The sequence below is a fragment of the Chrysemys picta genome, chromosome 25, assembly GCF_011386835.1.
Source record: "Chrysemys picta bellii isolate R12L10 chromosome 25, ASM1138683v2, whole genome shotgun sequence".
Lineage (NCBI taxonomy): Eukaryota > Metazoa > Chordata > Testudines > Emydidae > Chrysemys > Chrysemys picta.
Genome location: NC_088815.1, coordinates 11497449 through 11522583, shown reverse-complemented (window position 1 = coordinate 11522583; position 25135 = coordinate 11497449). Strand labels below are relative to the sequence as shown.

The following is a 25135-nucleotide window of genomic DNA, read 5'->3' as shown; positions in this document are numbered from 1 at the left end:
CTCTGAAATGTGACTGGAACAGGAGTCTTGTTGGGTTAGAGACAAGAACATAGGCTGTGGAGCACTCACTGCGTTGATATCAAGCTAACCAAAAGTTTACAGACATCTCTAGAGCAGAATACTGCCAAGGGTATTACGTTTAACTTGAAGGTTAGGTTATTCCATGGATATTAGCTAGAGTATATGGAAAGTTTAGGAACATGAAGTAAAAAGTGTTGGAATGTGACAAAGGCAGAGCATCAGTTAAGGACCCTGTAACCTCATACCTCTGAACTTCACCCATTCAAACATGGAAGGACTGGAGTGTGAAGAGTTTAGAGCGGATTATTTAAATATGCTATATTTGTCCTTTCTGGTTCTTAATCCGTCTCTCATCACCCTTTACTCAGCGTAGTCAAAAACGCTGATGTAAACACTCCACCAGCCCAGAGGTATGCGAAAGTCAAAGTTATATAAAATGAGGCAGCTGAAATTACATTAGAAGGAAAAATCAGAAGCAAAAACAAAAAAAGCACAATAAAAAGATAGGAAAATCAGAAGCAAAGAATACAGAAGAAATTTATTGAAAGCACAAGTACAGACTGGCCAATAACTGCTTTCTACAATCTGAACAGTAAATAATAGATCTACAGAAAGGTACAAAGTTTGTTATAAAATAGTTTTAATTTCAATTCTTTTTGCATTACAAACATTCTTTGAAAGAGGCAATGGAATTTTGATGTTATGTGTGGTCACCCTCCCACAATACTGAACCTGTAATAGCTGTTATCAAAATATACAATACATCTGTTCACCATAAAAAACTGGGTTTTTGCTGCCCCCTCATGTCTTACAACAGGTATAAAAAAATTATAAATATTTACACCCTTTTGTTACTCATTCTTTACATGCAAACATAGGGATCCAAAGGATAAACCCACAGTTGTCTGGGTTCTGGGGTCACCTCAATTCATTTGCTTGCATCTTACAAAATATATAGTCTGTTTGCTGACTGATCCAATGTTAGCAGCTAGCAAACAGGTTTCATTCCAATAAGCCTCTTCCCAGTTTCTTGGGTGAGGTTGATTGAATGCATTTAAAAATTAAACTGCAGCTGTTCCACTTGGGTTGCGCATGGATCTCTTCAAGGTAGAATGCTGCCTGTGGCATGTTCAAGGGTACACATTCAATAGCTAGTGTCCCCTAGCTACAAGGGAAATTGTTTTACTGTTTTTGATTTGAGGGAAGGGAGATGAAGCAAATTAACTGGTTGTTAGCAATGACTAGAACGACTGTTAATTTGCTCTATTGAGTGCAAGATGCTGGCCAAGGAAATCTGGAGCTTTTCAGATAAGGAGATCATAAGACTTTTCTGTAACAAGCTTATAAGGATCTATGGTAATTGGAGCCGGCATCTACTTGTTAGCGGAGCCCTTTTTCAACTCGAAACTGTGGGCAACACTATTGTTTCATTTAAGATGGCTTTTAACTCCTTTCAGCCACAAGCAAGGAGAAGATGGAGATAAGGCAGGCCAGTACTACCAAGCTCATGCCAGCAACCCAAGCTGAACCCTCACTCAGACATTACACACTTCTCCAGCATAGTTCACAACCACAAGAGCTCAGAGAGGAACTAAGAAAGGTTAAGACTTTTCCAACCCCTCAGTGACAGGCAAGTCAGGAGCTTCCATGCTAGGCAAGGAAAACATAACTTGCAACACAAAGAGAGACAATTAAAAAACAAACTTTGGTCCACTATTTGCAGAAAAACCCTGAAAAAAGTATAAGATTATTGTTATTTTTGCATCCAAACAGGTTGCATGTTAAAGGGAAATGTAAGGCAACATCGGATTATACAAAATAGAAGGCAGAACGGCACGGGAAAGAGTTGTAAGCCAGAGGAATGGTATTTCAGTTTAACAGTGGTTTTGTCATTGGGAAAAAACCAACTTGCCGCATTCTACTTCTTTTAACAAATTTCCTTCCTATAACTTAAAAAGATCTGGGCTTATAGGTTTAAAAAAAAAAAAAGTAAAAACTTTAGCCTGGTCCATTTACTCAATCGTAATCAGAAGTCACTGGTGTTCACTACTTTGAACACCTTTTGCTTTTTAAAAAAGCTCTGCTTAGCTTAACATGTTGTATCTGTTTCATTACATTACTCATCCTCAGTCATGACCTCAGCCTGAAACTAAATTCCTGCCCTACAGTTTCAATTACAAAAAAAGAATAAAATAAGTACAGTATACAAGGGTAATACCAACAAAAGGAGTAAATTTAGATTACGTTTATATCATCTTATTGATCTATAAAAAAGTTACTTAAACTATTTCTTTTGCATATAAAGAGATTAGAATATTTGGTCAACTGGAAATATTGCTAGGTACAGAGGACAGCAACTGCATCAAAAAGTATAATACAAGGATTAAAACAAAAGCTCAAACGCTGAAGACATGCTACAAGAATGATGGCGGAGCTACACTGGTCTTGTTAATTGTCAAATTAGGGGTATGAAGGTGACTCAGATAAACCCCTTTCTAACCATGGGATATCCAATAATTCTTCAAATCCTAGTCAAGTGTTTAGATTTATGTACAATTCAGACAAGCTCATACTGATTTGTTTTCTTCACAAGTTTCCAACAGTGGTTAATTTTATAGCTTGATCAAGGCTCTTGTGAAGAGGGAGCCTGTCACCTTGCTACCAACATTGGAATAGAACGAGGCCATAGGAATGTTTCCCCATGCAGACCTTTCTGCTTAGTTTGAATGAAATCAACCAAGCATAATTAACTCCCACCTAGAAGAGTATAGAGATGGAGGTAAAACCACATGTGGACTAGAAAAGTGGCAAGAAGATACATGATACTATGCAGATTATTAGACATTTCATGGACAGTGGGACAATCAATTGCCTAAGGAATTAAAGCCCAATATTTTCTTTATCCACTCTGCCAGCTTCACTTGTCCTTCATTACGAGTTGATCCAACAACCAGAACTCACTTGTTCTCCTCAACTCCCCCAATCTAATCTTTACAGTTCAGATGATGTTCTTCCCCCAATAAAAAGAATTTAAGGCACAGGATAGCAGATGAGCAGCTTAGAAAACATTACCCTAAAACCCTTTGCACTGGGTGGGTTAGGATCTCCTGCAAGATCCGGACTCAAAGGCGCTAATGTGAATTCACACAGTGGTTTCTGGGTCTTCCAAGGCTTGCATGGGTAAAGAAAATAAAAAAGGCATCAATGTGAAACCTGATAAGCTTGTTAGAATCAGTTTTTTTTTTTTGTTGGTTTGTTTTTTTGAGGGGGACGCGACGGAGGGAGGAAGAGGAAAATTCCCAGAGCAGTTTCCAAAGTGTAAACTTTAACTTGTGATTTTTTTGTTTGAACAGCCATCAAGATTGTTATCCCATCACCGCAAGGTTAGCAATATGAATTAGATTTAATTTTTTTAAAAACCGGTAAACTGATTTCTCTTTAAAAAAATAAAATCTCTGGTCTTTAAGGTCACTTCAGCTGCATTTTTAAAGTGGCTTTTTTTTTCTGGAATGATGGAAGTTGTCTCCTAGCATTCAGCCCTTTAAGGTCAGGGCTGAACCCATGAGGTTTTAGTCAGGTCCATTCTGTCTCATGCCTTCCAAAGCTTTAAATGGTGGACTTTGAGAAGGACACACGCAGGTGGTGATTCTCACCAAGGTCATGATTATGGAGCTCGATGAGTGACTGAATGGCTTCTTCCACAGAGCCCATCTGGATTAGAGCCATCTTACGGTCCTTCCTGCCAAGACAAGTCAGTCAGTTTTAGGTCACGTTTGGTACTACGTCTGTATAGCCTCACTCTTGCGGACTCAACAGAAGTTTTCTTGGCTGATGCTGAAAGCCAAACATACATCTCAGCAGGCAAAACTGCTCATTAAAAAGGTTTATTCCTTTCCTCCCACAGGACAGTAGTCTCTACGATGAAAACATGCATCCAAGCCACCAACCCAGTAATCTTAGACTAAATTTCATCTCCAGCACTCTATGTGCAGTACTTATCCTTGCCCCCATTCCCTAACCCAGAGATATCCAGGAATGACCGTTCCATACAACCAATAATTCAGCCAAGCTAAATTTCTGGTCTGAGACAGTTACTATCCAGTGCTTTTAGCATCTTCAAATTTGTGGAGAACTGACTGGTAGATTTCATTTAGCTTTACCAGTTTTCTCCCAAGAGGACAGTTTTAAAATCTTAGACTTACTGGAAGAATTTGAATCCCTTCACCATCCCACCATTGCTTGAGAACAGCATCTTAAGGTCTTCTTCAGTTATCGAAGGTCTAAAAAAGTCAAGAAATTACAGTCAGTTTTCCAGTCAACGGGTATGAACTAGGAATTTATGTCTTAACTATACATTTTACGAGTTCCTTTCCTGAACTCTTTTCTACTGTCGTTCTTGCACTGGCATCCAAGATGTCAGACTGTAGAACAATGGATAAGCATTTCTTCTTGCTACCAATGGAATATGGCATTCCCCTTACTCCTGATGAGTGCGTCATTACTTTACACTATGAGAAGCATTCTGGTAACATTGCTGGAATTTAGAATTGCAAAGTTTTGATGCTTGTCTTGCATACGCATACTTTTCAGAGTGACTATGCGCTCCTGCCTTGCCACTATTACACATTTTCCTCCCTCTGGAAATATTTCCCCTGAAATGCTGCAACATTCTGAATCACAGAAGTGAGCTACTAAGGTTTGCCATGGGCAGAAAAACACCCCCAAAATAAAAGCAGACAAGCAATCATAGATCCAAAAACATGACTTAGGTAGGAGACTCTCCCCTAAGATTTTCAGAAATAAACTGACCTCTAGGTTACTATAATTTGCCTTATTGCCACCACTAAGCAGTTCACAGGAGCCCTGGGATTTAGCTGTAACTCTCTTTTATTAAAAAACCAAAAAGTTATGAACCTATTTTGTAACTGTTCTTTGAGATGTGTTGCCCATGTCCATTCCACTTCAATTGTGTGCATGGCCAGTGCATCAGCGTTAGATATTTTCCCCTTAACAGTACCCAACAGGGCAGAGCATGCACCTTCTTCTGTCTCGCGCTGCTGCGTGTTGACATAAGAGGCCATAGCTGACACCTGACTCCCTCAGTTCTTTAGAGGGGAAGGAGGGTGGGTGGTGGAATAGACATGTGCAACATCTCAAAGAACAACAATTACAGAACACATTAGTAACAGTTTTCTTCTTGGAAGTGATGCACATCTCTATTCTACTTCAGGGTACTCACTAGCTGTTCAATCGGGAGGTGGGATCAGAGTCTATCTGAACGATGACAGACTATATATGCAAATCTGGCACCATCTCTAGACTGCTGAGAGATGGTACAATGAGAAGCAGAAATATGTACTGAAGACCAAATTGCAGCTCTATAAGTGTCCAGAACAAGCAGTGGAGCTAGAAAGGCTGCGTGTGATTTTGCTGAATGTGCTAGCACCTTGTTCGGTGGAGTTACATCAGCCATGTCATGTCACAAATGTATACAGGAGGAAATCCACAACAAAATTATTTGGGATGAGACTGGAAGGCCCTTCATCCTGTCCACAACCACCACAAACGTGAGGATAAGCTAAACTGTTTAGGCCTATCCAAGTGAAATGCTAATGCTCTCCTAACATTCTTCTCATCCTTATGAGCATGAGGTTCAGGAAAGAGTTGGTAAGTATACTGCGTGACTGAGGTGGAAGTGAGAAAATCTGGATGAGGGCAAAGGTATGCCCTCCTGTCCTTGCAGAAGACTGTCTACAATGAGTCAGATACCAGGGCTCTCAATTCTCCAACTCTCCATGCAGAGGTAACTGTTACCAAAAAGGCTATCTTCACTGACAGATGAAGCAACGAACAGGTAGCCAGAGGTTCAAAGGATGGACCCATTGATTTTGTTAACACCAGGTTTAAGTCTCCAGGGGGAATAGGGCTGTCTAGTTGGGGATATAATCAGCCCAGACTCTTCAAAAACCTTCGTGACATGGGTTTGGAGAAAAGTAAGTGACTACCAAGAGGTTATAAAGCAGAGATAGCAGTAAGCTGCACCCTGATAATACCTCTACTCAGTCCTTTTAGCTGTAGGAGGTAGGGAACATGGGAATTTTCTACTTGGGCACCTAAATAATCTCATTTATGGGGAGCACCACTTGAGAAGGTCCCACAGATCAAAGACATGAACTAATCTGTCTGAGCCCTCCTGAACTACTTTCAACTGTACATCTAGGGAGGAAGTCACCCTCTTTAAGAGGTCCTGGTGAGCCCTGTAACAGCAGGGGGAGGGGGGGGGGGGAAGAGAGAAAACACTACATGCTATTGCCGCCTCAGATGAGGAGGCAGAACCGAAGAATGACTGAGGTGGAGCTCCAAAGAGGGATTCACTAAAGCAGATTGCCCATGTTTGGTACCAAGCTCGGGAGTGGCTTCCTGCAGCTCTTGCTGCAGAGCTTCGTGATGTCTACTGGAAGATGTGCAGAGGATCTGGAGGCACGAGGAAACCCCCGTGGGCTCCAATATGGCCACTAATATGGTGCCAGAGCCCAATTTCTTCCAAGCCATGGCTTCCTAAAAGCAGTCTAATGGGGAAGCTCTGCTGGATACCAGGAGTGAAAATCCCTTGGGAGAGTGACTGCATACAACTGTGACATAAGATTCCACTTCCAACTTGAACTATGAACTGGAGTCATCTGAGCAAGCAGGCATGAACCCAGGAGTTGTGCCGGCAGTCTGGAGAGGATGGCATTAAGGAAATCATAGGTGGCTTGACATTCAACAGGACTGTACAAGAGGTACCAGAGTGGGCAGAGGTGCCCACGGTACTTGGCACTGAACCCAAGGGGCTGGCAGATCCACCAGTGTCTGTTGGCACCACGCAAAATGATTCTTGAACCACTGGCAAAGCCAGCGCCAAGAAACTGAGACATATACCATGGCACCCAGTCTAAGACATTGATGGCACTGGGAGATTCTCTTGCTGCTGTAGCAGCAAAGAGGAGACAGACTATAGCACCACTCAACAGGAAGGTGCTCCCTTAGAGATATGTCTCCATGGCATCAGTACCCATGCTGGAGTTGAAGACTGCCGGAGGTGCACTGATATATGCACCAGTGTCTCAGCACCAAGCACGCACTACTCTCCTTTCCAGCTGGTTCAGTGGACTTTCATGCTGGGGATCTTAATTTCCTGGATGCCGAATACCAGGCAGTCGTCCTTTTTCAGTACTGGAGAAGGAGACTGGCACCGAGACTCTGCCATGACTGGAGGAGTGCTGCTAACTGAAGCAGGGGTAGTTCTGCCTTTTATACCACCAAGCAGGTATGCAAGGCAGAAGGAGGGTGCATGTGCCACTCCAAAGGTACTACTAGGGGGGAAAAATCTGACTCAAGTTCACTGGACGCATACACACCTGAAGTTGAATGGACATGTGCAAATCACTTTAAGAAGTGCTACCAATATCAAATTATTTTCTAAAAGATCAACCATAGAAGCACAAACCTAATCAAGAACTGATGACTAAGGGGACCAACTTGGACAGCTGGTGTCTTCAGGTTTCTGGAAGAAATGGACCTTAGAACTAGAACTGCTGTGGGGAAATCTAGATGAGTTGACATAATGCAAGTTAGGCATGTGCAAGAGTTGACTGTCCCCATTTTAAAGATGAATGTGGCCAAACTCCGCTATACCTAGAGAATGCAGATCTTAAATTAATGCTCCACAGAACCTGGTACCCAATATCCTCTCCACTTGCAAAGTGTGTCCCTTTTTCAGATCATATGTACATTCCTCACATGGGTACTTACGGGATATTGGAGAGGTGAAGGGTAGCAGAAGGTGGGAAGATATTCTGGAAGTTTTTGGAGCCTGGTTTCTTGAAACGATGTAGAGGAGAGTTTCCATAGTCTTTAGTCAAGCCTTGGTCTTCCTGTCCCTCACGGGGAAGCTGTACTGTCTGATGCTTGGACAGGGTGATACGGATGGGTTTCCCATTAAGCTTCTGACCATTTAAGTGACTCATTGCTACAACAATTAAAAATAGCGTAAGGGGAACAGAAGTTGAAAGACGAGTTAAAGCTGACGTTTAACCCAAACCTAGAATTTCAATCAAATCCACTTCCTTCTACAGACTGTCCAAACACCAAGACACCTATCATTATTACTATTTATTAACCTGCACCGTTTTATATTCTTTGCCCTCTCTCATTTTACAATTAGCAGATTGTAAGGCATAAGACTATCTACTTGAGCGTAACACCCAACCCCAGCCTACTATGTAGGAAAGCAATTCAGCGCATGGATACTTATTCTGCACCTTTTGAAGAGCAACATTAGTACTGACTATCACTCTTCCTTGGAGGAGGTGTTTTGATTTATTGCTAACTTGACCGCCATAACGATATGATCCTTGGTTGGATGTTAAACCTTTAAACAAGCAGCAATGCTATGAAAGACGACTATGCTACCAGAGCGATGCAACAGAACATGCTTACCAAGCTGGGCCTGGTTTCCATCAGCCATTTGAACTAAGGCATTCTCCTTCTTATTAAATAAGATCTTCACCCTTTGCACATCACCATAGACTCCTTCAGAAAGTGAGGAGACAAGGAAAAAAGTCTTTAGGCAGGAAAAGAAAAGTCTCATCCAACTTTATAACAAATCAATTCAACACCACAATCATCCACAACCAGACTGATCTCATTCCAACCAAGTTTACTTATTCTGCTCTACTTAGGGGGAGAAACTTATATACAGCAGAATAATAATGGAACAATACATTAAAGAAAACAGATACTGGGTTTCAGCAAAAAGAAAAAATCTAACTGCCCAAGGATTGAACTGGACAATTTAGCATGCTACCACAAATTTTAAACTCCTATAAAAAGGCATGCAAAGCAATAAACCATGCATAACTGAACAAAAATAAAGGCAAACTAAACTAAACAGCAAACTATGTAACAATGTAAAAAAAATGAAATTATGCATTCAAAAATGGCAAACTGCAAACTGTACATTTTTGAAGTATCAAAAAAGTAATCTCAAATAAATGAAAAACAAGGTAATAAAAAGTGTGAATAATAACATACCGAAAAGAATAAAGAGGCATTGGGGTGTAACTCTCTTTAGAGAACAGCAGAGCAAGGCAGCGGAGGGACAGGGAAGAGGTAAGGAATCGAAGGGGAGAGCGAGGTTGCACAAATCGTCCACAACGAGGAAGGGCAGAGTCCCCGCAGGAAATGGCGAAATTGGTTGATGGATGATGAAGTTTTCAAGATGGTTAATATTGAAGGGCAGGTTGGTTTCCGAAGAGCAGGGTTTTTTGGAGGGGGGATTTTTTTTATTTTATTTTTTTTTTGTTTCAAGCAACAACAGGAAGCAGAAGTACCGTGCAGTCAGTTGGCAAAGAAATTCCGGATCAGGGGAAGAAAAAAATTCAGGGATGGGGGAGAAAAGAAAAAGTAGCAAAAAACACAGGTCAGTAAATACATAAGGAATATGTAGTGTTCCATCAGTCAGATTTACAGATTTCTACATACAATACTTGTTTTACAGGAATAGTTAATAGGTTTTACCTAGTGGAACACAATGATAAAGAAAAGCATTTTTACTTAAGATATACATAGAAAGTAAGAGACCGTATCACTGCGGAGTGACTTCTAGAACGATAACATTAATGATATCCCAACTGTCCTTCTCAAAGCAATGGTTCAAGACGTTTTTGGCCTCTAAAAGAGGGTGAAACCTGTACTAACGGTCAAACTAGCGTGACAACACTCTGAAGTATCTGCTTAACATGGGAATGTTTAGTGGAGAGGATTCGTGTTGCACACTTCACTGCAACTAAACTAAAGGAGTGCAGTCTCGACATGAATCATTGCTTCCAAAGCCAAAGATTAACTGGGATAGTGGTGCACCACTGCTAACTATAGATCAGAATGAATTGCTAAAGGAGACGTGTCTGCTGTAAGGGGACTGGAGGGGTACTGAGATTTCCACATACTCAACACATTAATGAAGCAAGTCTCTTACTGCAGAGGTCAGTGTGCCAATACTCATCAGCAAGGGTAGTAAAGCAGGAGGAGCCTGTCCTCCCAGGGCACAATGATAATTCAACCTGCAGGCAAACACCAGCACACACGGTCTACAATAAACATGGAAACTCAATGCAAATGGGAGAAATCTGGACTTCTCCCTACCTATCCCACTTTAGCTTTTAGGATTTAGAAAGAAATTTCACATATTACTAGAGGGAGAGTGTCACTCCAGGAAATACGGTCTCTTAACTATCTAGTTGTTGCATAGGTAAGTTTCTAAAATACTGATTACACAAGCAGTGAAAAAAGTTTAAGTCTGTTAGTTCACTATAAGTATCAAAGTCTCTCTAACCCAAAGACAAGCTGGATGGATAGTGAAGAGGGCATCAAAAAATGCAAGGCATGACGTAATTGCTTAATTCCTACATTCGGCAAAAACATTTGTTCACATTGTTCAGAAACGGCTCTTTAGAAGCCTAGTCAGTTTACAAAAATTTAATCAAAATTCCAAATTTTTAATGCCTATACAGAAAAATGGATTATGCTGTGCCTGTCATTGACACCTGAGCATAACAACATCTGGAATCAAAGTGCACCTAATTTCACAATATTAATCTGAAAATTATAATGCCAGCCCTTTGCCAGTTAAGGGGCTCTCCATTTGTTTTGTTTAGGAAGTCACTGATGCTTCAGGAGTTAACATAAGAAGAATTTCCACTCTAGGGACAAGACCTAGCCTGTAATCAGAGCACCCTGAGAGTGCCACTGGCATTATCTCATGCCCCGAAGAAAACCGTAATGATAGTCAGGTGAAAAGAATAATCTGAAATTTGATAGATTAAATTTGTTAATCAATGAATTAAATATTTTGATTATTTCTTATCTCATCCAGACTTCTCTTTTGAAGCAAAAGAGGTTTTACAGTTACTTTGACATGACTGATAAAAGTTTTATAATTACACATAGTAGGAATTAAGTTTTATGGGCAATCTTACCAGATATAGTAAAGCATTATTTTTCAGGCAGTATAGACTTATCTTCTAATGCACACAAACTGAAATATAGTCTACACTTTCAATCCAACAAGCAGCCAAAAGTTGACTTAATTCTTATCAAATGATCTTTTATATTTCATCCTTTTTTATTAGAAGGATTGTTCCAATTTTACTTGCCTTCATTTAAAAAAAACAAATATTTTCAACTCTGAGAAAAGTTAAATGGAATTGAAAATGTAAATTTGTGAGTTAAGAGCATAAATAAAGAAAAACTTCAAGGAATCTTGGAAAGGAAAAAAAATACATGTGCGAGCGAGCACATGGCAGAGGGAACACTGCAGAGGTACAATGAAGCCAAGCTGGCGGGGGTCAAGACATTAAACAGAAAGAGTAGAGGGCAGAATGAACTCTCTCTGTAGTTCTGAATTAATGTATAAAATTAGAACATGCCAAGGAAGGAAGGGAGGGACTTTGCTATTCTGTGACCCAAATCACACAAGATCCATGGGAGTGGGTGGGAGATTGTAAAAAAACAACAACAAGGGAGGGACACACTCTGTAGTTTTATGGGACCAGAGCAGAGAGGCAACACCCTTGGCTATCAACCAAGGAAGAGCGAAGATTTCAATTTAAAAGATAGACCTTCCCATTTCCCTTTAGTGGCTAGAGTATTGATCTGCTTTGAGATTTAAGAGCAGAGCACTGGCAGAGCACATTTCATCTGCTTTTCTAGTTTTGCCGTTTCCTTTAGGACACAGTAAGATTTCACTTTCAGTAAGTTCCACCACAATCTTAGTGTTCAGAAAGTGAAAGCAGAGGTAACTGGAAGGAGAAAAAAGTGAAATTACAACTCCACTAACCTCAGGGTTCAGATTGCTAACCAGCAGAACGGAGTTCCCTGCCCCAGTGAGGCCGGGAATGCCCATCCGTCCTGCTGCAGCCGCTGCAGCTGCTGCTGATGGGATAGCCAAAGGAGCAAGTGCTCCGTGAACATTTGGAACTGACAAGCCTGGAAATTAAAGAATATTAGCCAGTAAAGAAATTAACAGCATGTACTCTAATGTGTCCGCTCCACTAGAAGGTAGCGCTTCAAACCCCACCAATCACAGTCCAAAAGCATTTACTTTAATAATGACAAGTGCCTCCAATTCTGATACTACTGATCGGTTCCTCTAACAGTGTATTTCGCTCTCTTGTGGTGCCGGCTGCATGACAGATGCCTCTGGATGTGATCTGGCTGGTTTTAATATTTTACATGTTCCACAGGCTGCAGAATTGTATGAGTGCAAAGCCTCAATTCTGTGGGTGCAGGAAGGGTACTACAAGCAGTGCATTTGTAACACTATTCCAACCAATGCATGCTACAAGTGCTTCATTCGGTTACCATGCATGCAATGAAAACAAATATTATACACTCCTACCAGTTATTCATTACTCAATCTGAGAAAGGATTAATTTTATGTACAGGCATTTCTATGGTGCTCATTGTAGGTATGCGATGCTCACAATATCAAACATACATCACAAAGTCTTTAAAGGTACAGCTATACTGAAAAAAAAAACACCACCTGTGTAGGAGCAAGTCTCAGTGCCTGGGTCAACTGACTTCGGCTTGTGCTACAAGGCTAAAAATAGAGATGTTCTCCCTCAGGCTGGAGCCTGAGCTCTGAGACGCGCCCCCCTTGCCAGATTTTGGAGCCAGGGACAGCTGACCCAGGCTCGGAGACTGTCGAGGTTTGTTTGTTTTTTTACAGCACAGACTCCTTTCAATTTAGAGCTTTCCATCTTTAAGTACTGATAGAGCTACTGGTTGATTTCTTTCATAAATGATTAAAAACATCTATAGGGCATATGTACAACCTCCTTAGAGGGATGACACATTAAAGAGGAATTGATGGCCCGACAGACCACCTGGTTCATGACTAAATTTTTCCATAGACATCTCAAATTCCATTTAGCTATGCTGTTTCTACAGTTTATTGGTAACTCATTCCATAGTTTACTATAGTAAAAAGGAGCCAACCTACTGCTTAGCCTACTATTTGAAGTTCAATACAAGTATTTACTACCCAAAAACTGAGAAGGGTTTGAGAATGACATTTATTAAAATTGGCACTTCAGTCATATATGCATCATTTTGATATCAGCAATGAGCCCTGAGGTTCATAGGGCTGTCTATTTACCACACTTAAGTTTAAATATTAACTTTATTCAATTAAAAGTATTAAAACACAATGGAAAGTGGTTTCCAGTTTCAGAAGAAGCTTTCATGTAAGTGCTATAAAGTTAAAATTCTAGTGCCACTAACATACCAAATTTGCTACGCTTGGTAGAGAGTTCAGAAACAGATGTAATTATCTGTATTTTCAAAATACTACTCATGACTACTATTTGTGTCTTGCCTTCTTTCCCCTCCCACTACGTTGATTACTTCATTTACTACAGCCACACTTGTCCATGTAGATGGCTTCAAGGACTTCAGTATCTTCCATTTCCCCATTTTGTCTACTTATTACAGGACCATCTCATTCTATACCCTGTAATCAGCACACAGACTTAACAGTTCAGAGGGAATTAATATTTATTTTTCTATCCTAATGATCTTGAGACAACTTGGGTCGAAGTGGCTGTTCAGTGACAAAACGTTTAAAAAGGCACTGCTCTAGCAATGGCCAGGCAACCTAAGGAATTCAAGTTTAATGTTTGAAATACAGTACCTGCTTGAGGAATTGCAAAGGCAGGAGGGAAGCCAGCTCCTGCATATGGAGAGGCAGAAATTATTCCTGGAGCTCCTGTGAAAGAAAGAGTAAGACCGTAAGTCTATGAATCTAATTCCAATAGACAAGACAACCCCACTTCAGACAGCCAGTTTTTCTCGCCACATCTTGAAATGGGACGTAACGGAGGAGACTAAGCTCCTAGACACATCACAAAATTAGAACTGTCTCTAAAATCCAATAAAGCTAAACGTTTCTTTTAAGAGAGGGTCACCACTGAATGCCAAGAACCAGTTTCCTATTCCAAGTTTAGCTTTGAAGACACTTTCCTGCTTTGAAGCAGCAATTAAAACGGTTCTCTCTACCTACTTTGCACTTTTGAAAAGTCTGCTACTTTCTCCTAGGTCATGGCAGTTTCAGTAGAACACCATTCTCAAAGAGCCAGGGATAGAACTAGTAACACCAGTCACTCCAAATCATTGACAGAACAGCAGGTGGCACTAACAGCACAGCAAATGGACAAGCATCTGCAAGGATTCTTGGTAAAGGGAAGCGAGATGGCTTATCGGAGATGCATGGTCTTTTTCTTTTAGTACAACCATATTAGTGTTCCAGGTTATTAGCTTAAGACTTATATGCCACCAAAGAGACTAAATGGAGATTAAATTGACTGATCCAATGCAGAATAATCTGTTGGTTAAGCAGTAAATCCAACTTTGGATACAAGAAGTCTTGGTTACCGCACAAATCAAAGCGGCAGGAAAAAAAGACTCGCCCCCATAGACAGTATTTGAAACTCTTCTGAATGGAGGTAAGGAGCTGTTGCTAAAAACGCATTCATGGGTTAATGCCAACATTCCGCATTGCGAAATGCAGTTTCAGAGCCAACAGTTAATTTCACTATAGAGGGGGTCATTATGAAATGAAAAGGAGGAACCAGATGTACTCCACTAAAGATTGATACTTAGTATTGTTCAGGGAACAACAAAACATCTCATTCTGTACAGAAAGTGGTTTGAATCAACAGTGCAATGAGCAATCATGATTTGTGAGGTGTCAACACTCAGATACCTTCACTACTTGACTCAAGTTCTGAATGTTGAAGCCCACAATACACAGACTTTTAGGAAGAAGTCAATATATTCTTAGAGGGGCTTTCTTACCAAAAGCAGCTGCCATGGTTTGATCAAGAGAGGGCTGGCTATCCCCAGAAGGTAAATCTGGTCGTGTGTAATCTCTGCTCTTATCATTGTTGTATTTAACATTGAGGCTTGTGAGTTTGGAGAAGTCGATGCGCAACGTGCAACAGGCATTGTAGATATTCTGCCCATCTAAAGACTGCAGAAAAACAAACCAGAGCTCTTTTACCTTGTCAAAGGTACCTTTATGCTAAAGAACAAATCTGATTAACTTGGATAGTTATTCAGACATCTTAAAGCTGTAAGAATAAGCACAAATAGCTTGCTTAGATAACACGCTATAAAATTATTTAACAAGATCCTGACACTGACTTAAAATTTCACTTTCAATGCACTTTTATTGGTGAAAGTCTCTCAATTACACACAGAAAACCTCAGTGAAACAGCTGCACATGTGTAACAGAGCAGAATTTGACCCTGTACTATTATGAACATTTCCATGTGACAGAAGCAAGACACAGCTGTTCCTAGATCTGTTGAAACCCTTTCTTTTACAAGTCATCCCTTAACAAGTTTAGGTGTGTGGAGCTGCCAGTGTACTCACCAGTTTGGCATGCTGAGCACTCATAGGGTCCGCATATTGTAACAGGGCCTGGAACTGGTTGTTCTTGGTGAATGTAATTATTTTCAGCACTGTGCCAAACTTGGAAAAAATCTGCAAGATAGAGTTTGCATACCATGTCATCTCACGTTTCTAATAGTTGTTTTCTCTTTGTATCTCTGCTTTTCACAATAAGAAACTGCAAATAAAGCCACTTTCATCTTTTAATCTAATTTTTATTAAGATCAGAATGGAAAAGTAACCTAGGAAATAGGGTGTTAAAACATATTTCTCAACTATGTTCTGATTCTGTTTAATGAATGGCTTGTGGATCTCTGCAAAGGCTTACTGAATCTGAATTTCCAAAGCTGTATTATGCATGATTTTAGCTTTCCTGTGTAAAAAACCTTAGTACGATAATGCTGAAACCCTGCTAAGAGAAATAACTCTTCAGGGAAATTACTAAAGTATTTACTTCCACTGGAGTTAAAGATGTTTAAGCAAAGGCACTTTCCTGTTTTGTTAGGTTAAATAACTGGTAACTTTAATTTGCATCTTTCTCTTGCAGTCAAAGTGACTAATACCCTGTATGGTAAACAAACAGTTTAATATGGATTCTTCACAAAAGAGACCTGAATGCTTCCTCCAACGAATAGAAACGTCTATGACAGTTTTGTACGTGCCACTGCACGCATGCTTACCAACATGAGAAAAATATTATGCATGTATAACTAGCTACCTTTTAGAAGATACAATTAGGTCCTTTTCCTTTGTTTCTGAATCACGACCAGCTACTATTTTGAAGTGTGGCTCTTCGCGAATGGCTAGCCAACTACAAAAGCAGTTTCTCCTCCCTTGGTGTTCACACCTCAACTGCTAGAAGAGGGCCTCACCCTCCCTGATTGAGCTAACCTCATTATCTCCAGACTGATTCTTGCCTGCATATTTATACCTGCCTCTGGAATTTTCCCATTACATGCGTCTGACGAAGTGGGTATTCACCCACGAAAGCTTATGCTCCAATACATCTGTTAGTCTATAAGGTACCACAGGACTCTTTGTAGCTCTTCTCAAAATTACTTTAAACTCAACTTCTAGCTGGATAACTGGTGCTGTTAAAGCATGTGTTGTAGTATTTGCACTTAGTGTATTTTTAAATGAGGGTTTGAAGGAAGAGTATGTTTCACATACAAAAATCAAGCTTTGCATTTTAAACTGAAAAGACACTGAACAGAGCAAAATTGTCCCCAGTGCCCTGTGCAATTAAAAAAACTAGTGTAGCACAAGTGCAACAAAAGCATACGTTTAAAATAGAAACAAATGTTTACTCTTGTGCAACTAAACCAGGCTAATTTCTTTGTTATGATTGACAGCATCTACAAGAATTTAAATGTGGCACATTTTAGTAGCATTATATGTAATGCCCATCAACTAAAGTTTCCTGACACAAACTCCCTAACTTTACCAGTACTCTCATTGAGACAGTTTTGCCCAGTGTAGTCTTCCTTACCACTGCCTACACTTCAAAGTTTTCCTAGACAGAATTTTTTGCTTCACTGCATGAAGGATGCTCTTATGTTTATTGGGCCACAAGTCTTGAACACCAATCACCCCAATAGACTTCACAGGACTAGATTTCAGGTGGGGAGTGAACACTAGCAAATTAAATACAATGCAATCCAATACTGTGAATGTGACTTGGCAATTAAAAATGAGAGGATACTACAGGAAGTGCTATTAACTGAAATGCCTCTATATTTAATATTTGTCAAATACTTCATCATTGACTATTCAGCTTTAAAAACAGCTGGCAATGTGAAAATTCTGATGTGCCAGCCAACAGTTTATCTGGATTCTCTGAGATGCTTTTGTGTTTTACATTGCTAAAACACATTTATGTATCATTGTAAATGTACACGGTGCTTTACAGCTGTAAACATTCCCAGATGCAAGGACTTAACCTAAGACAAAAGGAGAAAAAACTGAAGGGATGATCACATGAAGGAGGTTTTGGATAAAGCAACACTGCTCCATACCAACAGCTGTTGCCATTTCTTCCATATTGATCTGCAAGAGGCAATCTGAGCATGATCTCACCTGATGCAGGACATCCAGAGTGACAGGATAGAAGAGATTTTCCACAATGATCCTCAAGACAGGGCTCTGACCAGCCATTGCCATTCCTGCATCCACTGCAGCAGCAGAGGCTGACAGTGCCAGGTTTCCAGACTGAACAGAGTTCACTGCTTGCAGAGCTGCCTGGGCCCGCTGCGGAAGGAAACATCCTGTCAGGTTAATAATACTGCAGGTAGAAGTCCTCAAGTTTAATTTTTTGTTGCAAGTGTCCTACTTGGAAACTACCATAGAACACAACACTGATCACCACAATTGGAGATTAGGAGTTTGTGTAAGGAAACTTACAACTAAGAGCCTGTTCATGTAACAGTACATTTCAAAAGTTTCTGGCAGTGGTTGCCAATAAGAGCACTGCAACATGAAAATGCGAACTAGAAGTTTTCCTGTAAGCAATTCATGCGTGTGAAGACAGCTAGAATTCACACTTGCTATATGATCCCGTTACTAGTGATTGCTTCCTCTCCACCCACCCTCCCAAAAGCCTAAACCGAGTGATCTTGTTCAACATTTGGTCTGTGTTATTCCAGAATAAAGAACTTCAGGCTGAGCACGCCCACACCCTAGATGAAGAGTCTGGATTACCAGTATAATTACTTGGAACAATGCCAAACAAGCAGCACTAGTAACATCACACATTTCGTTTTATAACTTATTAGGGACATGCTAGAAACACATGGAACAGGAGTGAGGAAAACAGAAAAAGCATGGAGACAGAACTATCCTAAAAGTAACACCACGACACACTGGGGCTTCACCCTTCTAAATGTGCAAAGAGTACTCCCTCATCCCCAGGACTGAGAATTAAACTAGAATTAAGGTTCTTTAGTTATGGTGTTTGCAAGTGTCTTCTGCTGTAAAGTAATACTACAACTGGCAAGTCAGAGCTGAGCTTTCAACAAGCTATAGAAACGGACAAAACAATGATTAATGAGCGACTTTTTTTTTTTTTTAAACTATTTAGGACGTTCAAACAAGTTTACAAATCCTGGATGTTTTAAGGACAGTGACGTTAAAAGAAACTTGAAAAAAATACTTTCATTAAATGGAGAAAGTCTCCCTTTGTGAGGGTTCCTGTTCTGAGACTGTTTCTAGAACACACAATGGAAATTGGAATATGCACGTTACTATTTAATCAGATACCTGGGCTCTCAGAATCACATCTATGTTCACTTTACTTAAGAACATAAGAATGGCCATACTGAGTCAGACCAATGATGCATCTAGCCCTATATCCTGGCTTCTGACAGCAGTCCATGCCAGATGCTTCTGAGGAAGTGACCAGGACAATTTCAAAATGATCCATCCCGTCATCCAGTTCCAGCTTCTGGCAGTCACAGATTTAAGGACACCTAGAAATGGGATTACATCTCTGACCATCTTGGCTAATAACCATTGACGGACTTATCCTCCAGGAACTTATCTAATTCTTTTTTGAACTAAGTGATAATTTTGGCCTTCACAACGTCCCCTGGCAACGAGATTCACATTGTGCAAAGGAATATTTCCTTATGTTTGTTTTAAACCTGCTGACTATTAATGTCATTGGGTGACCTTCTGGCTCTTGCATTATGTGAAGGGGTAAACAGCACTTCCTTATTTACTTTCTCCATACCAGTCATGATTTTATAGACCTCTATCATATCTCCACCGGTAATGTCTTTTCCATGCTGAACAATCCTACTCTTTTTAATCTCTCCTCAAATGGAAGTTGTTCCTCACCCGTAATCATTTTTGTTGTGCTTCTCTGTGCTTTTTCCAATTCTAATATATCTTTTTTTTTTTTAGATGTGCGACTAGAACTGCATGCAGTATTCAGGGTGCGGACATACCATGGATTTATATAGTGACATTAGGATACTTACTGCCTTATCTATCACTTTCCTAACAGTTCTTAACATTGCTAATTATTTTGACTGCAGCTGCAGCGTGAGCAGATGGATTTAAAGAACTATCCACAATGACTCCAAGATCTTTCTTGAGTGATAACAGCTAACTTAGTCCCCATCCTTTAGTATGTATAACTGGGATTATGTTTTCCAATGTGCATTACTCTGCATTTATCAATGCTGAATTTCACCTGCCATTCTGTTACCAGTCACATTCTCTGCAGTGAAGATCAATGCAAAGAATTCATCTGGCTTCTCCTCAAGAGCCTTGTCTTCCTTGAGTGCTCCTTTAGCACCTCAATCACTCAGTGGCCCCACTGATTGTTTGGCAGGCTTCCTGCTTCTGATGTTCTTAAAAATGTTTTCCTGTTAGTTTGTGTGTCTTTTGCTAAATGCTCTTCAAATTCTTTTTTGGTCTACCTAATTATACGTTTACACTTGATTTGCCGGAGTTTATGTTCCTTTCGATATTCCTCAGTAGGATCTGACTTCCAATTTTTTAAAGGAAGACTGTTTCTAACCTCCTCTTTTACATAGTGGCATTTGTTTGGTCCTCTTGCTTTTTTTTATTGGGGGGGTATATATTTAGTTTAAGCTTCTATTATGGTGCTTAAAAAGTTTCCATGCAGCTTGCAGGCATTTCATTCACGACTTTTCCTTTTAACTAACTTCCTAATTTTTGTGCAGTTCCCCTTTTTTGAAGTTAAAAGCTTCTTTTATATTATCCTCTATGCCAGGAATTTTAAATTTAATTACATTATGGTTAAAATTACCCAGCGGTTCAACTATATTCATATCTTGGACCAGATCCTGTGTGCCACTTAGGACTAAACCAAGAATTACCTCTCCCCTTGTGGGTTCCAGGATTAGCTGCTCCAAGTAGATGACATTAATGTGGTCTAGAAATTGTGTCTCTGCATCCCATCCTGAGGTGTCATGTACCCAGTCAACATGGGGATAGTTGAAATCACCCCCTATTATTGGTTTTTCTGTTTTTGTAGCCTCTTTAATACCCCTGAGCATTTCACAATCACTATCATCATCCTGGTCAGATGGTTGGTCATCTACTCCTATTGCTATACTCTTAAATTAATCAAGCATAGAATTTCTATCCAGAGAGTCTCTATGGTACAGTTTGATTCATTTAAGTTTTTTACTATATTTGACTATGCTTTCTTTCACATACAGTGCAACTCCCTCACTAGCATGACCTACTCTGTCATTCCTATATATTTTGTACCCTGGTATTACCATGTCCTGTTGATTATCATTGTTCCGAGTTTTTTGTGATGCCTATTATATCAATATCCTCATTTAATATCAGGCACTCAAGTTTACCCATATTAGTATTTAGACTTCTGGCATTTGTATGCAAGCACTTAAATTTGTCAATATTTAGGTATCTGTCTTTATATGATATATTTACTAGGATACAGATTGTCCCCTTTAATAAATCCTCACCTAAGGGATATCTGAACTGTGTGCACCTCCACATCTGTCTGTTTCCCCCAGCCCTTAGTTTAAAGTCTCCTCTATGATTGGCGGCATATAAAATTAGAACAATCTGGTTCTGTGTTGGTTTAGCCTTCCTGTAAAGGTTCCTCCTTTCCCAAAAGTTCCACAGTTGCTAATAAACCTAAATCTCTCCTTTGAACATCATCTCATCTATGCACTGAGGCCCTGCAGTTCTGCTGGTCTAACTGGCCCTGAGTGTGGAATTAGAAGCATTTCAGAAAATGCTACCATATTCTTCACCCCCTATCATTTCAACTGATAATTTTAGCAGTTCATCTCCCATAGAATGTAGAAATGAATAGTAAACAGCATTAGCTACCTGAGAGCTGCATCCCCAAGCTTTCTAGATTGCAAAAGTTATTAATTTCTAGTTTTACCGGTTTAAGTTAGCAACAGAAAATTATCAGAAAGTGGAGGAAAAAGCAAGAGGGCAATCAAAAACATGTGATTCTAAGGTCCAATTTTTTGCAATCTACCAGGACTAGAAGTGATTATGTAAGACTACTGGAGACCTGTCCTGTTCGTTCAAGTTATCATGCCTTGGAGGCTGTCCTGTCAGCCTCAGTCTAGGGTCTTGTGCACAGGAGGATATAAAGGCGGGATAGCATGTTAGTAGATCAGGACTAGCAGTGCTTTAGCATTAATCCAGGACTGAATTTATCCAGCTTGAGCCTCAAACCAGCAGAATGTTCAATCCCATATAATGGTGCTTAAATAATACACAGTATAAAATTAATAAATGTAGCCCCTTCAGATCACTGAGCCACAGCATTAGTGGAGCATCAGGACCAACAATGAAACCAAACGGACAGTTAAGAATGGCCAGTGGGTCACACCAATGGTCCATCTAGCTTTTTACCCTGTCTCTGACAGTGGCCAATGCCCGATGATTTAGAGCAGTGATCTCCAACCTTTTTTGCCCCCAAGATCACCTTTTGAATTTAAGGGCAATCCATGACCTCCTCTGCACCTTCCCCAAAGCCCCACTCACTCCATCCTCCCCTCTCTCCATCGCTCGCTCTCCCCCACCCTCACTCACTTTCACTAGGCTGGAGCCGGGGAGGGGGTGTGGGCTCTAGGCTGGGGCCGAGGGGTTCGCAGTGTGGGAGGGGGCTCCAGGCTGAGCCTGAGCCAGGGTGTTGGGGTACAGGAGGGGGTGAGGGGTGCAAGCTCTGGCAGGAACTTTGGGTGCAGGATACTGGCTCTGGGCTCGGGTGGGGCTTGGGGTGCAGGAGGGGGTTTGGAATGCTGGCTCTGGGAGGGGGTTCAGGTATGGGGCTTGGGGTGCAGGAGGGGATTTGGAGTGCTGGCTCCGGGCAGGGGTGCAGCCTCCCACCAGGTGGCACTTACCGTGGGCAGGCTTCCTGCCTGCCCCGGCCCCATGCCGCTCCCAGAAGGGGCCAACGCGCCCCTGTGGCTCCTGGGCAGGGGAGAGGGGCACATGGCTTCGCACACTGCCCCCGCAGCTCCTACTGGCCACAGTTCCCTATTCCCAGCCAATAGGAGCTGCAGGGTCAATGCTTGCAGGCAGGAGCAGCGCACTGAGACACCTGTCCCCCTCACCCCCCCCAATATGGGGGTCACACTGGCCACTTCCGAGAGTGGCGTGGGTCCGTGGCAGGCAGGGAACCTGCCTTAGCAGCAGCCCCACTACACCACCAGAGATCGCGATCAACTGGGAGAGTCTCTAGGATTGACCAGTCGATCATGATTGACAGGTTGGTGACCACTGCTTTAGAGGGAATGAACAAAGAGGTTACCCACCCAGTGCAGTAACTGTAGTTCAAGATGTGTCCACCTATGGGTGCTCCATTTTAGATGCGCATATGCACCTGTGACTGGAGATTTTCATTAAGAGTCTGATCAGCCCATGGATGAGCCATTGATATTCCTGTGCCCCACATCAACGCTATATCAGGCTGTGCAGGCGAACCACCCCCGGGTTCCTTCTCCAATGCCGAGTCTCAGAAGCAAACTCCGAACAAAGGGGAAGGAGGGCAAGTAGTGGAGCACCCACAGGGACACATCTCAGAGAACTACGGTTACTGCAAAGGGGGAGTAACCTTTCTTTCTTTCGAGTAGTGTCAATATGGGTGCTCCATTTGAGGCGACTCCCGAGCAGTATCCAATCAGGAAGAGGGTGCTTTGGAGTCAAGTCCATTACAGAGGAAAGAACCACACTGTCAACTTCTGCCTCAGATCTGGAGGCATCGATTAACGCAGAGTGTCTAGAGAAGGTATGTACCAAAGATCATGTAGCAGCTCTGCAGATTGTGATTTTGTGGAGTGAGCGGACAAGATTCCAGAAGGTGGAATGCTGGCAATACGAACTATATAATAAGCCCTGAAATCCATTTTGATAGCCTCTGGTTAGAAACAGCAGAGCCTTTTGATCTGTCTGCAAACAAAACGAACACCCTACGGGATTTACTAAATGGTTTAGTCCTATATAGATAGAAAGATAATGGCCTTCTGATATCTAGAGTAGGGGGCACTGTCTCCATGTTGGATTTGTGAGGTTTTTGGAAAGAAAATTGGTAGGTAAATGATCTGATTCAGATGAAACTCAGAAGACACTTTAGGAAGGCCTCGGGGATGCAGATAAGGACATTAGCCATGTAGAAAATTGTGAAAGGAGGGTCTGCCATAAAGGCCCCAGTCTTTCTGAATCAACAGGGTGAAGGTAATAGCCACTAGGAAGGCTAGTTTAAGAAAAGGAACCTCTGCCCCTACACTGCGAAGAACCTTCCACCAGTCTAGGGAACGCTTCACCAGCTGGGAAACTGACACCTGTGTTTGTTTGGCGAGTAAATTGATCCAAGCCACCCCTGGAAACAGAAAAGGTGTACCCTCGCATGTTCTGTCTCAATGGTATAAACTACCACATGACTGAAGAGTTGAAGACTGTTTATGACTGAAGTCTGGGGGCTCCCTTGAATAATTCTGACAAGATCTGATAATGTCACAAGCCTGTCCATGGGAAGGAAGGTCCTGTCTGCTAAAGAATCCACGAATGTCCCTATAAATTGTATGTTCTGAATGGGTATCAGTGTGGATTTTTCCACATTCAATTGAAGACCCAAGTCTAAGAACAAGAAAAGCGTTTTTGCTGTGGCAGATGACACCTCTTGGTATGTCCAACCCCTTGTGCAGCCAGTTGTCAAGGCAAAAACACTATGACCACCCGACGATGCAGGTAGGCAGCCACCACGAAGAGAACCTTTTGAAACACCAACAGAGCTAAGGAGAGATCGAGCGGGAGCACCCGATACCGAATATGAGCCTGGCCTACGACAAGATGCAGGAACCTTCTGAGAGATAGGTACATCACTATACGGAACTGTGCATCTTGAAGGTCAATAGCTGAACACCAAACCCCTGACGTTAAAGAAGGAATTATAGCTCCCCACATCACCATCCTGAACTTTTTAGATTTCACAAATTTGTTTATGAGCCTTAGATTTAAGATGGGTCTCCACCCTCTGTTTTTCTTTGGTTCAAGGAAATACCATTAATAGACGCCTCTGCCCCTGTGCTGAACAAGGCCCAGACTATCGTTCCTAAACAAAGAAGAGAGTTTATTTCCTGTCCTAATAGGGACCTGTGAGAGGGATCCATGAAGGACAGAAGACGGGAATGAGGGGGCAGGAGGGAGGTAAAATGGGTGGTGCTGCCCGATATTACATCCAACATCCATTTGTCCAAGGTGATACACTCCTAGGCTTGTTGGAAATGGAAGAGTGTCTCCAAAGGGGGGAAATGGGGAAAACACTGAAGTTGACAAGCTAATGGAAGTCTGAGGTTTGAACCCTCAACCACCCGGTCAAAATGGATGCTTTGATGAAGAAGACTGCTGCGCAGATGCATCAGATAGGTTTCAGAGAAAAAGATCTAACCTGTGTCTTTCAAGAGGCGCTCTCACCCTCTGAAACCGGAAGAACTGCATCACCTTTGAGCCATTTGTGATCTAAACTTCCTTTTGCTTGTAGGAGTGTAGATACCTAACAAGTGTAATGTGGCCCTGGAATCCGTAAGGGTATGCAAAAAACTCATCGGTATTTTCCACCAACAGCTTCAGTCCATCAAATGGAAGCTCCACCAC

At 41.4% G+C, this 25135-nt stretch overlaps 1 protein-coding gene across 3 annotated transcripts in view; it reads right to left on the bottom strand.

Moving 5' to 3' along the window:
- Nucleotides 1-540: 540 nt before the first annotated feature.
- PTBP1 (polypyrimidine tract binding protein 1) overlaps nt 541-25135 on the bottom strand; it is a 51692-nt gene continuing 27097 nt past the window's right edge. For all 3 annotated transcript variants that reach the window (XM_005281053.4, XM_042861895.2, XM_042861897.2), the window contains 10 exons: nt 17594-17764; nt 15500-15610; nt 14920-15094; nt 13757-13831; nt 11900-12048; nt 9097-9130; nt 8503-8595; nt 7816-8032; nt 4224-4301; nt 541-3760 (listed from right to left, as the gene is read on the bottom strand). In XM_005281053.4, the coding sequence (XP_005281110.1) occupies nt 3628-3760; nt 4224-4301; nt 7816-8032; nt 8503-8595; nt 9097-9130; nt 11900-12048; nt 13757-13831; nt 14920-15094; nt 15500-15610; nt 17594-17764 (1236 nt within the window). In that variant the 3' untranslated portion in view covers nt 541-3627. The remainder of the gene's footprint in view (nt 3761-4223; nt 4302-7815; nt 8033-8502; nt 8596-9096; nt 9131-11899; nt 12049-13756; nt 13832-14919; nt 15095-15499; nt 15611-17593; nt 17765-25135) is intronic.